The sequence below is a fragment of the Podarcis gaigeae genome (assembly GCF_964106915.1).
Source record: "Podarcis gaigeae genome assembly, chromosome: 4".
Taxonomy (NCBI): Eukaryota; Metazoa; Chordata; class Lepidosauria; order Squamata; family Lacertidae; genus Podarcis; species Podarcis gaigeae.
Genome location: NC_139677.1, coordinates 80,104,826 through 80,123,579, shown reverse-complemented (window position 1 = coordinate 80,123,579; position 18,754 = coordinate 80,104,826). Strand labels below are relative to the sequence as shown.

General features: G+C 40.1%; 2 protein-coding genes across 2 annotated transcripts in view; both read left to right on the top strand.

The window, feature by feature from the left end:
- The window catches only part of PDS5B (PDS5 cohesin associated factor B), a 66,370-nt gene extending 47,684 nt beyond the window's left edge, over positions 1 to 18,686 (top strand). The window contains exons 21-35 of the mRNA XM_083736025.1: positions 91 to 249; positions 1,079 to 1,147; positions 3,170 to 3,306; positions 5,416 to 5,539; positions 5,712 to 5,916; positions 6,687 to 6,801; positions 7,143 to 7,275; positions 8,687 to 8,806; positions 9,467 to 9,529; positions 10,352 to 10,497; positions 12,722 to 12,821; positions 13,945 to 14,387; positions 14,481 to 14,582; positions 14,837 to 14,975; positions 16,099 to 18,686. Coding sequence (XP_083592151.1) covers positions 91 to 249; positions 1,079 to 1,147; positions 3,170 to 3,306; positions 5,416 to 5,539; positions 5,712 to 5,916; positions 6,687 to 6,801; positions 7,143 to 7,275; positions 8,687 to 8,806; positions 9,467 to 9,529; positions 10,352 to 10,497; positions 12,722 to 12,821; positions 13,945 to 14,387; positions 14,481 to 14,582; positions 14,837 to 14,975; positions 16,099 to 16,134 — 2,091 coding nt within the window. The 3' untranslated portion in view covers positions 16,135 to 18,686. The remainder of the gene's footprint in view (positions 1 to 90; positions 250 to 1,078; positions 1,148 to 3,169; positions 3,307 to 5,415; positions 5,540 to 5,711; positions 5,917 to 6,686; positions 6,802 to 7,142; positions 7,276 to 8,686; positions 8,807 to 9,466; positions 9,530 to 10,351; positions 10,498 to 12,721; positions 12,822 to 13,944; positions 14,388 to 14,480; positions 14,583 to 14,836; positions 14,976 to 16,098) is intronic.
- The window catches only part of LOC310843240 (cilia- and flagella-associated protein 337-like), a 1,288,916-nt gene that overhangs the window by 533,649 nt on the left and 736,513 nt on the right, over positions 1 to 18,754 (top strand). The gene's annotated exons all lie outside the window — the stretch shown is intronic.

The window sequence follows — 18,754 nt, the reverse complement described above, 5'->3', positions numbered from 1 at the left end:
TAGTTCAAAAGACTGCTAATTAAGGGTATGTCAATTAAGTTTACTTTCATTAATATTTATTAATACTCAATGGCTGTATTTATTTTTTAGCCGCTGCATAAGAGTTTAGATCCAACCAACCTTGAACACCTGATTACACCTCTGGTTTCCATTGGCCACATAGCCTTGTTGGCACCTGATCAGTTTGCTGCCCCATTAAAGACCTTGGTGGCCACCTTTATTGTTAAAGACTTGTTAATGAATGACAGGGTAAGAACTTTTTTTTTTACTCATAACTTTATTTTTTACAGCAAGAAATTCAGAAACAGGAAAAATAAAGTACTACTTAAATAATGTCTGCATAAACCTTTTCTTCACAAGAGCGAAAAGCATAAATATATTTTTCAGACTGTGTCAAATAAGCCTGCCTGGGTTAGTAACCAAATTACTTTAACCTAATATTAATTCAAAGCAGCAAATCCTTGAAAAAAATTCCCCATCATCTCTTTTTCATCCCTCCCTTCCCCCTTTTTATTAAAATACAGAAAACCAGATTCTCTGCTATCACAAACTGGTACATGGATTCTCTTGAATATTACAGTGTTCATAAATTCAAAGCATGCATATCTCTGAATTATAATCCTCGATTTCAACTTTTATAAAGTGTCGCAAACACTGCATTTGACACAATGCTAAGTCAAGTTTTGTTTAGCTCTCAGGGGTCACAGAACATGTTTTTCCTTGCAAACATGAACATATATACAGCATTTTTTCCACAAGAGAAAACAAGCCAGCATTAGGTGTGCAGGATCCTAACTTACTCAACATACCATGCCTAAAACAAGCGATGGTTTAGTGTTGCTGCAACTATAATCCATGCCTTCCGAGTATGTGGTTTTTGTTGGTAAAAGAAAAATCCATTTAGCTTACATGGTTAAATTGGTGTATGCATAGGCACTCAGTCCTGTATTCCTGGTTTGGTTCATAAGAATAATATAATATATATCTATACAGAAGCTGTATATTAAGATGAAGTAGAGAAATAACAGTGGTCTTCTCTGAATATTGTATATGAAACAAATCATATAATTTTATTCAGATGCCAGGTAAAAAGACAACTAAGCTCTGGGTTCCAGATGAAGAGGTTTCTCCTGAGACACTTGCAAAGGTGAGTCACTTAAATACTTGTGTTTACATAATTCTTATCACATTTTTTTAAATTTGTCTACAGTGCTACTTTTACTTTCAACTAATTTGTTCATTTCTCTGTCTGATCTTACACCCTTTTTAAAGTAGCTTTTGGGAGACTCTTTAAGATATCTTACATCTTTTAATTTGTTTATGAACTATCAGTAAATAACATGGTGCATATTACACTTATGCGGCTTCCATTCAGTATTATTTGTTAAAATAACCATCTCACACACAAATGGATGTCGTTATTTATTAAATTGTGGACACCATACATTTTACAGTTAGAAAGCCGAGGATTTAAAGCTTCAATACAAATATAACTACTTCTTTGTAACTACTTTCTCAGTAGTGGTGGTCTTAATCTTTGGCTTCACCTTATACAAAGGTTGCTAGTTGTCCTCTATTTAGAAAAAAAAAGGTTACTCTGTGAGAGCAATTGATACTACAAACCCACCTAAATGGCAGCTTTTGAAGGTTTATCTGTATGTGAATAGCTATGCATTCCTAGCCTGTCTTGAGTGTATTCAGAAATCTGCTGCTTTAACAGTGGCATGACCTGGTGCTGTATACCATTTTCTGTGCTCAATGACAGATCTTTGGGATACAGATCTTTGGGTAGCCGTGTTGGTCTATCGTAGTGAAAACAGAATAAAAAAATTTCTTCCAGTAGCACCTTAGAGACCAACTAAGTTTGTTATTGGTATGAGCTTTCGTGTGCATGCACACTTCTTCAGATTCTTCAGATCTTTGGGAAATAGTGATATAATTGACTACTTAGTGTGGGAGACCCACTCTTTCCCCCATTTTGTGTTCATTTGTTTCTGAAGAGCCTAAATCTGGATTTACAGTGGTTTTTATATCATGGAATTGTTATGGTCCATGAAGAATCCATGAAACTCCAGTAACTTGAAGTCCAGTTCCTAATTAAATATAGCATTACATTTTTTCTTGCCTTTGCATTTTGTCCCCTGTCTTTCCTACTTTATCAGGCTTTGTGATTCTTCCTTAGTCCTGTCAGTCATTCTCTATGTACCATTTTACTTCTCTTCGAGGCCTACCACACGGTCACTAAATACATGTTGTGTTTAATGACTTCCTCCTCTCTGGTAGGGCAGGTTTTTTTCTTATGGCTGGAAGAACAACAGCAAGACACTCACTAGGGTGGTAGAGAACAGATAACTGCCACAGAAGCCATTCTTGGTTGACCTTTTAAATATGGTGTGTGCTTCGAAGTAGGGCAACTTGGTCAGGAAGGCCTGCAAACTTAGCAAAGGCACAAAGGAAAATTCTGCACTGATCACCAACCATTGACCATGCTGGCTGGATCTGATTAGAACTTGGAGACTGCTTTATAGTCTACTATCTTTAGTAGTCAGGGATGTAGTCAGTACTCAGGACTTGCCGAACAGAAGGTCGGCGGTTCGAATCCCCGCGACGGGGTGAGCTTCCGTTGCTCGGTCCCTGCTCCTGCCAACCTAGCAGTTTGAAAGCACGTCAAAGTGCAAGTAGATAAATAGGTACCGCTCTGGCGGGAAGGTAAACGGCGTTTCCATGTGCTGCTCTGGTTCGCCAGAAGCGGCTTGGTCATGCTGGTCAAGCTGTACACCAGCTCCCTCGGCCAATAAAGCGAGATGGGCGCCGCAACCCCAGAGTCGGCCATGACTGGACCTAATGGTCAGGGGTCCCTTTACCTTTACCTTTATCTTCAGTAGTCAGTGGAACAGCAAGGTGAGAGGAAGAAGCAACTTACGAAAAAGGAGAAGAGCCACAACTTGATGTGAATTAGCTTCTAAGCTGCTTTTGGTGGGATGGAGATTTTATATGTGTATGTGTGTGTGTGTTCCCATTCACCAGATTATGCGGTTTCCTATAAAGCTTTTTTTTAAAAATGAACAACATTTTTAGAAAAGTGTCCTGCTATGTAATTACAGAGACATTATATTGATCTACTGTACTTGTTATAATTTGCCTCTGCTGTTTGTCATATTTGTTTCAGATCCAGGCCATCAAGATGATGGTTCGATGGTTGATAGGAATGAAGAACAACCTCAGTAAATCAGGAACTTCTACCCTGAGGTTGTTATCAACAATATTGCACAGTGATGGAGACCTGACAGAACAGGGGAAAATTAGGTATATAAATAATGGATTGAAAGCTAGTTTTGGGGTAATTTATTTCAGCTGGCATAGAAAGTGGAAACATGTTATAGCTCTGATCCAGTGATATGCCTGCGAAACAGAATGCTGCTGTGTGCTGCTGCACATATGTGGTCAACATGGAGGGTGGTAGTGTTTAAACAGGTAATTGATGTTATTAAACTGCTAACTGGCCCCTCTGTTTACTTGCACATGTGGCTGTGGATTCCAAGTTCTTGAAGCTGTAGTAGACACTATCAGTTTTTCTTTCTTTCTTCTTAAGGATTTTTTGTTGTCCTTTATGACTTTCAAAGCACATAATGTTTGCTAAACATTGTGGAGAAATCAGAAGATAAGACCGTCTCTGCCCACAGACTTGCAGTCTAATACACTGTGCACCAAAGAAAAATGGAAGGAAAGATGAAAGCAAACAAGTTTAGGTCGCAATTTTTATAGTTTGAAATTGGCCCAGTTATATCTCAGTTTGTTAAGCTAAGATATGCAGAAGGTCTTTCTACCATGCACACAGCCCCTTTGCCCCTCACTTCTCTGCAAATCACAAGTTAATCCAAAAAGTCTCTAATCGGTCATTATTTTATGTTTTGTCTGAGCTTTGGAACAACCAGGCCATGATTAAACCAATGTCAAACCATGGTTGAGTAGCCTGGCATGTCCCAGAGCTTGGCAACCATAGTTTCCCGTTCAATGATTAACTGAAGACTTCCTGGATTAATTGTGGCTCACAGGAAAGGGAGGAGTGAAACAGCTGCATGAAGAGGCCTTTGGATTTTTAAAGTTTGAGTCTCGGATCCAAGCTATTGGATACAATTGAATCATCTGGAACATTCAAATGGAAATCTTTTATTTTTCTGCTGCTATTTTTTTTTATTAGTTTCAGCTTTTAAGTTAGGTTAGCTTATTTGTATTTCTTTTTTAAAAAGTTGTATTTATTTATGCAATTACCGTATTTTTTGCTCTATAAGATGCACCAGACCACAAAACGCACCTAGTTTTTGGAGGAGGAAAACAAGAAAAAAAAATTCTGAATCTCAGAAGCCAGAACAGCAAGAGGGATCGCTGTGCAGTGAAAGCAGCAATCCCTCTTGCTGTTCTGGCTTCTGGGATAGCTGGGCAGCCTGCATTTGCTCCATAAGACGCACACGCATTTCCCCTTACCTTTTAGGAGGGAAAAAGTGAGTCTTATAGAGCAAAAAATACGGTAATTGCTTTAATATAAAAATTAATTTTTTTTAATACATGTAGCTTGTGGAGGTTACATTCCTGGCCATCGTGTACATAAGCAAAATTGTGTAAAGCTAGCACGATCCCCCAGAACTCTCCACCTCCTGAGATCTGGCTGTTAAGCTTACTTAATGAGGTCTTAGCAAGTGACCTATCACACCCTCCCTGCAGCTTCACTTGCCCTCCTCCCCTTGGCCTTCCTCGATCCTCTTCTAGCTGCTGCTGCTGCTGCTCCTTCTTAGACTCCTGCTGCTTCTCTTCCTGCAAACCCACAAACTTTTTTTTGTTAAGCCCTCAAACTCGCTTATATATCTGGGTCTCCTTGTGCTGGGTTTTCCATGCTGCTGATTGGCTCCTTCCAGAGGCTGCTGGTGCTGCTCTTGTCATTGAAAGGAAGAGAAGGTGGGGGTGTTTCTGTGTCCAGACCCCCTGCTGCCCCATCTTTTGGCCCGCCCCACCCACTTCCGATTGAATTAATTACTTCCCGGCCAAATGCACAAAGCTGCAACCATGTTAGTGAAATAAGGGTGAGATGCGAGTTACCTGTACTTATTGTTCATTTGATACGCTGTGAGCCGCTTTGGACACAAATTTGTCATCCAAAGTGGCATCCAAATAAACTACTGATGGTGATATGTGAAGGCCAGCGCTCATCTCTGCTTTATAAGCTGAGCTATGGTTGTTTGAATACTGCCACGCTGAGAAGGCAGATCATGTGATCTTGACAGGTGAGCCTTCCTGCCTTTCGGGTACGCATAATGGGGGTTGTGAGAAAACAAATGTGAGCCAAGCATGAAGAGCCTTTGCACAATAATCTAATGGTTATTATCCTAATTAGTTCATATTCCGTTTCTTATTTTTCAGCAAACCTGATATGTCTCGTCTGAGGCTAGCTGCTGCGAGTGCTATTGTGAAGCTAGCCCAGGAGCCTTGTTATCACGAAATCATTACGTTAGAACAGTACCAGCTGTGTGCATTAGCTATTAATGTAAGTTAAACAGAAGGGCATTGCTGGGCATTTGCATGCTAATTATACATAGCTTGACACAGTCAAAATTTTACAGTGTTAACGTGTGCAGCAAAGTACGTTGGACTTCTAAGAAAAGGTGAACATATAGGGAACAAGTCATTGTTGTATAACATCTCTTTTTTCCCCCCAGGATGAATGTTACCAGGTTAGACAAGCATTTGCTCAGAAACTTCATAAAGGTCTAGCAAGGCTACGGTTGCCACTAGAGTATATGGCGATATGTGCACTGTGTGCAAAAGACCCCGTAAAAGAGAGAAGAGCGCATGCGAGACAGTGCCTTGTGAAAAACATCAATGTGAGAAGGGAATATCTGAAGCAGCATGCAGCAGTTAGCGGTAAGAAATGAAATGGAATAAGCAGAAGTATGCAAAGGGTATTCTGATGGTCACAATGACACAGGCCCGGCCTAATCATTTCTAGATTAGGTTACTGTCCTGTGCTGTATGTGGGGCTGCTCTTAAAGCCAGTGAGAGCCAGTGTGGGGTAGTGGTTAAGAACGGTAGTCTCATAATCTGGTGAACCGGGTTCGCGTCTCCGCTCCTCCACATGCAGCTGCTGGGTGACCTTGGGCCAGTCACACTTCTCTGAAGTCTCTCAGCCCCACTCACCTCACAGAGTGTTTGTTGTGGGGGAGGAAGGGAAAGCAGAATGTTAGCCGCTTTGAGACTCCTTAGGATAGCGATAAAGCGGGATATCAAATCCAAACTACTACTACTACTACTACTACTACTACTACTACTACTTCTTCTCCTTCTCCTTCTCCTTCTCCTTCTCCTTCTCCTTCTCCTTCTCCTTCTTCTTAAATTTCCTGGAAGCTTCAGCTGTGTATGTGCAGGAGCAAGGTTTCTGACCAAAGTTGCCTTTTGCCTAATATTGATGTCGTTGCCTCTCAGTTATTTCTAGGTTTAGGGCTGCAACTTTTTTAAGCCTTCATTCAGAAGTTGGAATCTTCTGGCCCCTCACATATATGCACTTGTCTTTGTGGATGTATTTGTATGAGATTGAAAATGATTTGTACTGGAATCTATATAAATTGAATATTCTTTGGTCGCTATTATGAAGCAGTCTAAACCTTACTATTTCCCCCTCAATTTTACACTTTCAGAAAAACTCTTGTCGCTTTTACCAGAGTATGTTGTTCCATATACTATCCATCTTCTGGCTCATGATCCCGATTATGTCAAAGTTCAAGATATCGAACAACTGAAAGATATTAAAGAGTAAGACTTTCCAAAAAGATCAGATACGTTATACAATTGATAGTATGTGTCAGTCTGTTTTCCTATGCTGATTTGTAGTTTGTATTAGTTTCGCTAAGGAAATTGCTTTTTCAATTCTCTCTTTTCCCAGACTAGAGAAATCAGTTAATTATTTTTAACCATTGTGAATAGAGAAAATTTGAATTGTAAAGTTAGTAGGGACTTCAAGCGTTATTTAGTCCAACCCACTGCAATGCAGGAAACTAAGCTAAAGCATCCATGACAGATGACCATGCACTTTTGCAGAGTATATGGTTGTATTTTCTGACAGTTGTATATTTAATAAAGAATTTTTCTTTTAGGTGTCTTTGGTTCATATTAGAAATATTGATGTCTAAAAATGAAAATAATAGCCATGCATTTATCAGAAAAATGGTAGAAAACATTAAACAGACAAAAGATGCTCAAGGACCCGATGACCCAAAAATGAATGAAGTAAGTTGAATTAAAATATTTGGATGCTGCAAATAGTTTTAGACCTAACATGTCTCCATCCCAGGAATTAGGATAATTCTATTATGATTTTTGGACACCTGCACAGTGCCTGCCCTGTTTCAAGAGCACTATATTATTAGGTATTAAGCTTTTTGTGAAGGTTGGCTGAGCAGCTGTGATTATCTAGGATGTTCATGCGCAATAAATAGATTTAATTAGTATCTATGTTATACAAATAAAACATATCAACAACATGAACACATGCAAGCAAACCCATGCAAATAAGAGTGAAGTCTATGAAGCAGTGGGTCACAAGTCAGATTCATGCAACTCATTGATAGCTTCTGATTCCTTGGGGAAGTTTCTTTAACAGATTCCAACTTGACTCAACAATAGGCACTGGCTCTCGCAAGATTGTTGTAAGATAAATGCAATCCTTTATTCTTGCTCTGTCATTCTTTCTATAATTGTAGGAATTTATTATAATCATAGAGACAATCATAGACCCACAAGGGTCATCTAGTCCAAACCCCTGCACTGCAGGAATCTTTTTGCCCAACACAGGGCTGCTGCTGCTGCTGCTGCTGCTGCTTATCAGCTGTGCTTCTCTGTGAGATATGTTGTTCAAAAATCAGTCTTGACTCTAAAAATCCAAAGAAACAGCCCTTTATCATATCATAGGATGTTCATGAACATCCCAGCTGATCTGCTTGAATTGTGCTTGGCAATTGTATAAGATGTTCTTAAGCCGCTGCTTTATAAATGTTGTTAGTTTTTTAAAAAATGTATTTTATATTCCTCATAAGGGCTGTGCTGTGCTGTAAAACAGGTGTCTTCAGGTTTTTCAGATCCAGGACCCACTTTAACCCCAAACAAGCAATTGGGGACCCCATTTCTTAATCCTTTACCATATATTTACATGGTTGCCCTGCTTGTGCTGTGATCCACTTGGATCAGGCTGTGACTCACTAGTGAATCCCAACACACCAGTTAAAGTGCTGTAAAAGGTGGAACATATTGGGCAGTGTGTTCTTTCAGGATAAAATGAACTTTGTATTCTACTTTCCTCTTATACTGAAGGTTGCTTCCATTTTTCGTAGAACTGAAATGGGGGGCTGGACCATTTTAACCCTCAGATAATCTGGATTCCATATTTGCAGGCATTCATATGCTGGGTAGAGAGGTGACATTATGTCATGCGCTGCAATATCCATCTCCCTCGTGTAGATTGATGGTGTTACAAAATATATATGAACTTTTAGATACAAAACTTGCTTTAGTTATAGTACTCTAGATATTTTGACTGTCTCAAACAATAATTATCGTAAGTTTGACCCTTTCAAGACCTTTTGTGTTATAATTTAGGATGTTTTCTGATAGTGTTCAAAATCACTTTCTTTCCCTTCCCCAGAAACTTTACACGGTGTGTGATATAGCAATGAACATCATAATATCAAAGAGCACAACATATAGTTTGGAATCGCCCAAAGACCCTGTACTTCCAGCTCGGTATTTCACTCAACCAGACAAGGTAAAATTTGGCTTGTGGATTGGGACCTTTCCTTGTTGAATTGAGAAGTGAAGCCTACAGGTATGGACTAGCTCTTCTGGAAGGCAAGAACAAAAGCTTTGACCCTGCTTTCCAGAAGAGGAGTGAAGACTTACCTGCGTGCTCCACTCTTTGCTGACCAGAATAACATTTCATGGCAAGTGCAACTTATTACAAAGGGGAGCTGTTTTGTTCTATGGCAGTGGTTCTCAACCTGTGAGTTCCCAGATGTTGTTGGACTACAACTCCCATCATCCCTGACCACTGGTCATGCTGGCTAGGAATGATGGGAGTTGTAGTCCCATCTGGGGACCCACAGGTTGAGAACCACTGTTCTATGGTAACAAAACAACATAGTATCTGGAGGACTCTCAATTTTATAGACTTGAAAGATTAATAAATTCTACTCCATAATATTGTGTACAACACAGGGTATTCAGTCTTTATAAAGTGCTGCTGGGAAACTGGCTGCTTTTCATTAAATTTATCTGCTACCGTGATCATAATATTGAATCAAAAATCTGTTCTGATACCTATAAAAATAAAGCTTTTTTACTAGTGTGGCTCCCAAGAGCCAACCAAGGATACTGACTAAACTGCTATTGAAATATTTCTTCTAATTAGTTTTGTTTCTCTTTGCAGAATTTCAGTAATACCAAAAACTATCTGCCTCCAGAAATGAAATCATTTTTCACGCCAGGAAAGGTGGGCTTTTGTATATACCTACTTAGTATTGCACCAAATTAAACTTATTTGTCTCACTCCCCCCTTTTTATTAAATGAGGGGTTATTTTAAAAAAAAGAAGAAGAAGAAACCCTGCAGATTAGGATGGTGGTTTTTAGATGAAACACACATGGGTACCAGGGAGCTGGCTTTTAAAAATGCCTAGAAAATATAATAAAGTTATTTAGTGCTGGAAAACATAAAGAGAACAAACCAGACAAGTTACCTTTGGGGGAGCATTTCAGAATGCGGTGCCACATCCCACCTAATTTTTTGGGGGGAGCATCAGGAGAAGGCCCTACAGTAGTGATTTCAATGCACAGGCAAGTACATGTGACCAAAGTTGTCCTTCAGGCAGCCAGGTACAATTTGAATTGTTCTCGAAAGGTGATTGGCAACCACCTGGTCTTAAAACTGGCAAGATGTGTTCCCTAGTCCCTATTTCCAATTAGCAACCTATTCTGAATTAATAGACGTTTCCAGTGTACAAAATGCTACGATGCACTGCAGTGAACAAGTCTTGAGAGCAGGGCATGGATGACTGTGGCCGCGATATGTCTGACTTAGCTCGTGGAAGATGTTATGGGCACAAGACTACAACACCTTAGGGGTAAAAACTGCAACTTTTGTCTAGCCTTTTGTCTTGTCTTGAAACTTAATTTTTCAAGCTGTATATGTTAGGCTCTGGGATTGTCTACCGTAAACTGCAGGTTTGAAGATTGGTTTGTTACCTGAGAGACGGATATTCCTAATACTAAAAATAATAAGCTGAAACTGAGAATTTGCTTTCCCCCCTCCACCAGCCCAAAGCTGCCAACGTTCTTGGAGCAGTTAATAAGCCTCTTTCGTCAGCTGGCAAGCAGTCTCAATCCAAATCTTCACGAATGGAAACCGTAAGCAACGCCAGCAGTAATTCAAATCCATCCTCACCTGGAAGAATCAAAGGGAGGTGGGTACACAGCAAAGCGATTAGCTTGTCAGTAGTTAATACATAAACCCTATATAAAACTTTCCCTTATACTAGTATTATTTAGTGGTATACTAGTGTTAACTTCCAGAGGAGTGTCATTTTTTGTATTTGATGCAACAAAATGTGCAGCCGAATTGGCAATTGGATCTTCAGATAGCCACAGTTGGGCAATGTTGGCTCTAATCTATTTCTTTGAGCCTGCTATGTCATTTCTGCGATAGCCATATGCTGTCATCATTGCCTGACACATCTGTTAAATGAATGAAATGAATCAATCAATCAACGTTGACATTCTTGATACAACTTGGCCTACCAGGATAATATAACAATAATACTCGAAAGCATGCCAAGTTACAGAATTGTATGTTAAGCTACTTTCATTTTTTTAAAATTTGAAGCAGGTTTTTGCTGAGGTCTAAATCAGGCTTCCTCAACCTCGGCCCTCCAGATGTTTTGAGACTACAATCGAGCTTCATCCCTAACCACTGGTCCTGTTAGCTAGGGATCATGGGAGTTGTAGTCCCAAAACATCTGGAGGGCCGAGGTTGAGGAAGCCTGGTCTAAATTTTGCCGTTACCTGTATTGTGTGGCTTCAATTAAGCTGAAGTTGCTGTATTTCAACCTAACGTTCCTTAGGATAGTGATGTGCTAAACAACATGAGAATTTCAGTTACCATGTACCAAGAGAAAGTGCTCCATAATAATAATTTCACAGAACTCTTGTATCTTTGGTCTTACGCAGATGTAACATTGCCTTATGACTGGCAGTGCCTCTCAGGGTTTTGAACCTGGGGCCTTCCCGGTGCAAAGAATGTTCTCTCCTACTGAGACCCTGCCATTCCCTCTGCTACTTCCATACCGGAGAGACATTGTTGGGCATGGGGTCCTTCATAAAGGCAGAATCCTACATGCTCCCTTGCTTGCTATATGAGATCGCCATTATTTTTCTTCCCAGTTGGGTGGGGTGGAACAGAACTGCAGAGCTCTTTACTGAAATGGCAACACAGAAAGTGCAGAAGTGAAATCTTTTGTTGCTGGAGTTAGCCAGTGCTGATAGACAAAGCACAGGTGCAATGGGGGCTGCTGCCCCTGGTGGGAGAAGGGGAGAAGCCTGCAGGCTTGTTCTTGAGATTTCCACAACAACAGTGGTGGAAGGAGTTGCAGGGAAGGAGAAAAATAAGCTCCTTTATTTCCCCTCGCCTGCCATCATTGTCTGCCACAGGTTTCCTCCCCCTTCCAGCCTTGCTTGTCCACCTGCTCGGTCGAACTGCCCCCCCCCCCACTCAAGTGAGCCATGGCTCAGGCAAGGCACAAAGGAACAGAAGGGTTGGGTGTAGCAGCTCCCCAGCAACCATCCTGCTCTGATGCTACTGAGGCTGCAGTGGTGGCATTGGCAGGAGGCACACAGCAGCGACAGAGCAGGGTGATTCCTGGAGATTTGCCATGAGCTGTCCTGGTTGTTCCTCTACATCTCCCCTGGATTACCCACCACCCACGCTAGTTGCCTGGGCTGCCCAGCAGCTTCTCTGCCATCGTGCTGCAGTGTGCCGGCATCATTACAATTCTATTGTATAGTAAGAAAGGCACCCTATGAAACAAGCTGATGAGTTGAAATGGAACAAAAGGGAAGCTATTTTTCCCTACTTGAGAGGGGTATTCCTGTTCCTCTCATGGGCATAGCCAGGATTTTCGTTGGGGGGGGCAGACTTTTGTTAGGGGGCAAAACCTCAGATTAGTATTGATTTGGGAGGGGCAGCTGCCCCCACCCCAGCTACTCCTCATGCATTGGGGTCACTTGGATCAGGCTTTAGTCCCCAGTGAATGTACCCCTTTATTGTCTTCCTTTTAAGTGAATGGATGCCATTCCTTCCTTTGGGAAAAAGTGTATTTCAGGACAACAGTGCACTGAGGGTAGACTTCCTGCCTGCTAGGTCTTCAAGAGACATAGTATATTTATGGTATAGCACCTGTCCTCCCACCCACAGTATTCTTGAAATATGCAGGTATATCTGTCGTAATAGATGATAAATTTATGTTGGAGGCTAATAAAAATATGTTTTATCAGATTTAAGTTATCTTAAAATCCATTAAGAATAGTTTGTTGCTTCGGGCCTTTTCCTGAAGCCATTGTTAATCTGATACTAAGTCAGAAGTGGCAGTATTAATTATATTTCTAAAAAGTCTTTGAATATGTGTGTTATAGACTTGATAGTACTGAAATGGACCACAGTGAAAATGAAGACTATACAATGGCTTCGCCTTTGCCTGGAAAGAAGAATGACAAGAGAGATGATTCTGAAATTGTAAGGATCAATTAAGTGTATTGTGGTTTCCCCCCTCCACACTGGGTATCTAAACATAAAGAAAAGAAAAGAATACACTTGAAAATCTCATTGAAAATTTAAAATGGCACCAGCTTTTGAAAATTAGCACATTTGCTTTTGAAGCACCAACTCCGGTCAATGCCTGTCCACATGGCCAGTGGTAAGCAAGGGTGGAAGTAGGAGTCAACCACATCTGGAGGGCACCAGTCTGGGGACAACATGAACTAAGAAGATGCAAAGTTGTTTAGGTTCCATAGGTTACACTTGCTGCAGGTTTGGTTTTGCACATTCACAGGCAGGAGGCCAAACATGCACAGGTGTTGCAAGTCACTGCAACAGCTCCCTTGCCGCCCATGTCTCTTGGTCCTACATACACCATGAGACAGCACTCCAGGCCTTTCCCTCAAACACCCCTCCCCCTCAGATCATGTGCTTTGCCACACTCACAAGCAAAGAGACACAAACAACCCATAATCAAGCCTCAGCAACCAGCCTTAATCCAAAAGTCACAATCTCACTCTCTTCAGTCTCTTCCACCAATACATTGAAAATGCTCCTTTTACATGTCCTGGTCATGAACTCCCAGAGGTTGCAGGCTGCTAAGTAGAACTGCTGCAGGCTATTAACTCCTCCCCCCCAACTCACTTTAACCTTGCTTTTAACCCCCTCCCCCTCAGATTATGTGCTCTCACAATACAGTGGTACCTCTGGATCCGAACGAGATCTGTTCCAGAGCCCTGTTCGCATCCTGAAGCGAACGCAACCCGCGTCTGTGCGTGTGTGGGTTGCAATTCGCTGCTTGCGCGCATTTGTGTGACGTCATTTTGACCATCTGCACTTGCGCAAGCGGCGAAACCCTGAAGTGATGCGCCCTGTTACTTCTGGGTCACTGTGGAGCGCAACCCGAAAATACTTAACATGAAGCTACTTCAAACCGAGGTATGACTGTAAAGCCAAAAAGGTTAAGAGATAAGATTTTAAGTTAAAAGGATAAAATACTGCAACCCATTTTAGGAGGGCGTCACTTGATCTTGAATCTGTTTTCCGAAGTAGAATCTTGAAGATATTTGATGGGAGAAGTAATTTTCTCTTTGTTCCTTAGTCAGATCTGGAAAAGCCCAGAGGTAGGAAGAAAATCATTACAGACTCGGAAGAAAAATTGGGTATAGATGACCTGAATAAACTGGGGCAAGAACCAAAACTTAGGAGTGGTCAGCGTGGGAGAAAGAGAGCAGCGGCCATTTCAGAGTCTGAGGAACCTCAGTGGTCAGAGGAAAAGAGACTAAAGGAAGATGTGCTAGAAAGTGAAGATGAGCAAAATAGCCCACCAAAGAAGGGGAGAAGAGGGCGCCCTCCCAAGGCTGCTACGCAAAAGGAAGAGCCAGTAGTAAAGGCTCCTAAAAGAGGTAGGAAAAAAGCCACACCAGTAAAACCTGTAGAGGAAGAAGAGGAGGAGGAAGAGGAGGAGGAGGAAGAAGAAAGGCAAAATATCGAGCAGAAGCCAAAAGGTCGGCAGTACAAGACGCCAAGGAAAGCACAACAGAGGTATTACCCCCTGTTTTGATATCCGCTTTCTAACTCCCAACGTCTTTTAATTCTAAATCTGCTGTGTAACTTTGAGATATGCTTCCCAAACAGGTCTGAATCATCTGAAATAAGTACAGCTGAATCGAACCAATCCACACCACAGAAAAGGCGAGGGAGACCACCAAAAACACCACCGTCGCAGCAGAAAAAAGGGTGAGTGTGAGGTGAATTTAATATGGGGTACATTAAATTTAGTTTTAAAATTTTGATACCTCAGATAATTCCGCCAAAATAGTTAACTTGCTGGGCAGTGCTCTTAATGTCCCTCCAGAGTTTTGCAGCAAGCTTTGAACATGTATGCACTGTAAGGGCTTATGGGAAATCAGTTCAGTTTTGCTTAAATGCTGTGATGACCTGTGCTTAACACTCCTCAATTAATACACTTGATTTGTGGTTTGCCGTTTTAGAAGAGCTGGACGGTCAAAGCAAACAGCAAGTAAAGAAAATGAATCAACTGAAGAGATGGATGTATTTCAAAGTAGTTCCCCTGTTCAGGACATTCCCCAAGAAGTAACAATGGAGGAAGAGGAAGTTTCTACAGTCAGAGTAAGCAAATGTTTGTGTATTGCAGCTACCTATTAAATCTGTTCATTTCATTTCCCCTCGGTTTGAATTATTTTATTACATATAGCTACAAATGTTTCAAGAGGTACAGAAACAAACAATGGCTTGCCTGCCTGTTTTAACATCATTTGATAATCACATGTCTTAAAGTTTGATCTTCAGCAAAGAGACACCTTCTGTACCCACATTTACTGTGGGAAGTGAAATGAATGGGTTTTATTGTGGGGTAGGCCAATCATTTACATGCCGCACTACAAGAGAAGTGAGCACAGTGGGAATCTAAGTTACCTGTGCTTAATGTGATCCAATGTCTTGATCCAAATAAGCACTCATTACATGATATATTACTAGTAAGCCTCACCATCTTCCTGATTCTGCCTAGTCCCATTGAAATCAACTCTTTCATGATACCCCTCTGAAATAAATGAATGGAACAAGTTTTTTTAGGGTTGCCATATTTCAAAAAGTGAAAATCCGGACACAAATGTTGTTGAGCTTTTTTTTGTGTGCAAAATCTCTCCTAAATCCCCCCCCCCCCCCGGAAGTTCTGTTTTAGGAAATTCATGAAATTAAAACAACTCTTCTGATATGGCCTGCCATAGGTCCGGGTTTTCGAAAATTCCGTCCGGGCACCATTTGACAGGTGAATGGCAGCCCTAGTTTTTTGGCATTAAACCCATCATCTTTTCAGGGAGCAGAACATTTTCATGTAGTAATGGTTATTTTCTCCTATATCTAAATCACACTTTCAAAATGTTATTTTGCATAGGCAAACTCAGCCCTCCATATATTTTGGGACTACAACTCCCATCATCCCGAACAGGACCAGCGGTCAGGGATGATGGGAATTGTATTCCAAAAAAAACATCTGGAGGGCCGAGTTCGCCTATGCCTGTTTTAAAACGTACCTGGAAGTACAATCCAGGGTTGATAAGGAGCCATTGACCACCCAGCTGCACAATTTAAGATGAATTTGGGTTGTGAGTCCCATTTCTGCTTTTGCTTTTTGATGGAGTAGGTGGTGAGTTGTGTGGAAGCCTGTTTAGCTAGATAGATCTCTTCTGGATTAGAGCCTATAACTCTTCATCTGGTGTTTTTCCCTCAGGTGAGCCGGAGGACATCCAAAAGGGAAAGGCGATGAACAATCCACGTTCCCAGCCTTTGGAGTGAAGTCCTTTTGAAGAATGCTCTTATTATGCATAGTTTCAGGCTGAAGGAAGCTGTTGGTGCTCAGAGTGGGGTTGCTGAAGGAAGTTAGACCAATCTTTTGTTTCCCGCCCCTTGCATTTGGAGTTCGTAGCTCACAAGCATAAGCCACACACATGTTAATATCATTAACTGTGGGTTCTTGTGAAGTGTAATGTGCACTGGCTATATAAACACATGGAGTAAAGAAACCACCTGTAAATAATCCTTTTTTTAAAAAAAGAAATGTTTCTGACTTCTAAAGTGCTTGTATAGCTTTTACAGCGGCTTTAAACCTGACAGTACCAGACTGTTTGTTAGATATGTTTATTTCGAAAAAGGGAGGGTTGGGGGGGAGTTAGAATGGATATCAAGCAATATCTGTCAGTGTCTGTATTTTTATTTTTATTGGCATTTAACTGTGAACAAATTATCAGCTTGACAAATAGTGACACTTCTGACACTATTTGCTTGAAAAAGGAAATACATGATCTCTTTATCTTTATGTATCTAATCCAGTGTTTACCTTTGGCACCCATCTGTCTTCGAAGGTGCCAAATTGATTTTGAATGATGTGGGATAAAATAATAACAGCCAGATGCAGATTTGTGAAAGTCGATTCATTTTATGCACCTCAGTATTGATTCCAGACTCCTGGACCTCTCGTGGCATTGAGCATTAAAAAAAAAAAAAAGATTTAATATGTTAATTTTTTATGTGTTAATAAATAATGTAATGAAATCCTATCCCCTTATTTTTCCTTATTGGTTTAATCTGCTGTATCAATAAAATTCTGTAACTGAATTTTTAATAGTCTAGTATGTCAATGTTCAATTTCCTCTTGAACATTATGTTCGCAAAGAGCAAATTATTACATTATAATATGAAACCTGGTACCTGAACTTTAGTGAAAAAGCAGGTTTTATAACCATGTAAAAATCGGAAAGAAAATTTTATTGATGCAGTCTGTCTTTATAAAGCTGTTCTTTCTTCAGAGCCAAGTGTTTTGTATTTCACAGTGAGTTGCATGTTTATGAGAAAAATGTAATGAAATTGCAATGTAATTTTTTAAGTCTTATCTGGCTGTAGGATATGCTACCTTGCCTCATGAGAAGAACGTTCTACCAAGAGTTTATTGTACTTTCTTCTTTGTTAACCAAAATTTTTATTTTTGTGAGTGAGGTTATGGGCAGTTAGGGGGTGGGACTTAGGAGGGCCGTGTTTTCATTTGAATGATCAGCTGCAGAATATTCCAGTCAGGGTATTCAAAATCTGTATGAAGCTTCACTTTATGTCCTACCTTAAAGTGATTGAACTTTGTTTCTGGAGTAAAATTACAAAAAAGTAAAAGAAAAGAAAAGAACAACTAGGGGAAAACTCCTTAAGGCATTGTCCTGTATTCAGTTTTACAAACTGTCTTTGAACCAAAATGTATAGGTTACTATTTATGCTTAGCCAAGCACACTTTATAGTTTTAACATGCTGTTTTCCTCCTGCTTACTAGCAGTAAATGTAAAAGAATCTAATTTTAACTTATTAATATTTTATCTCATGGAATAATGGGACATTGTCATAAAATTAACAAAAGGCATCCTTTTAAGTTATAATTCCAAGGAAGTATATGCTGGGGAAGGGATGTGAGACATCATGGTAGTTAGCAAACATGTTTGCAAGTATATTTTTCAGAGGTGATTCAACTTTTTTCTAAGCTTTTTTTATTATATAATTTGTATTGATTTGTATTATTATTCAGCAGCAGCAATAGACAAAGCCAGACAGTTTGTGTTGATCAAGCTGTTCTGATTAAGTGCTTTTTGTAGTGGCTCTTTTAGCTAGTAATTACTGTTCTTCAGCTGTCCTATATTTTTATGCCCGTAGTTCTGGGTCTGTCTGAAAACATTAGCTGAAGGTAGCTCAGATGACTTCACTTAGAAACTTCCCTAGCACAAAGTAACCTCAGTGGTTCACAAAGTTTAGCAGTGCAAATGAGAGTTTTTATATCCTAGGGGGGTGGGAAAAGGAAGTTAGCACCGCATTTTCTTCACTGACAATATTGCACTGACAACATTTACGGAGTATATATCTTAAGACCATTTTATACAAAGTATGGAACAGATATTGAAACTACTTGCAGACTGTTGAAGATTTATTTGCATGGACATAGTTTGGTCATATTTCCATTAATATTGCTGCACATCAGTTAATCATAAAATGCCAATGTTTAAATTTAATCTATAGTTTTGCAGTTTAAATGTTCATTTATTGCATTTTAATGTGTAATTGGGAAAACAGGTGCAGATGACAATGTTTATAAACCTTTTAGGTTTTATCCTCCTCATACACGTATAATGAATATCTTATGTACTAACACTTTGAGATCTGCATACAGTAGCTGCAGTAAAATAATGTATAAAGAGACTATACGCTAAGATTCAGTTAGCGTGCTCTTCAATTATGTTCAGTTTATAGTATGTACTGTATAACATTAAACAGTCAAATTGAACTCCCTGTTACAAGTTCAAGTATGAAATTATTATGATTACAGTAAGTTATATTGCAACAGTCTGCAGCCAATC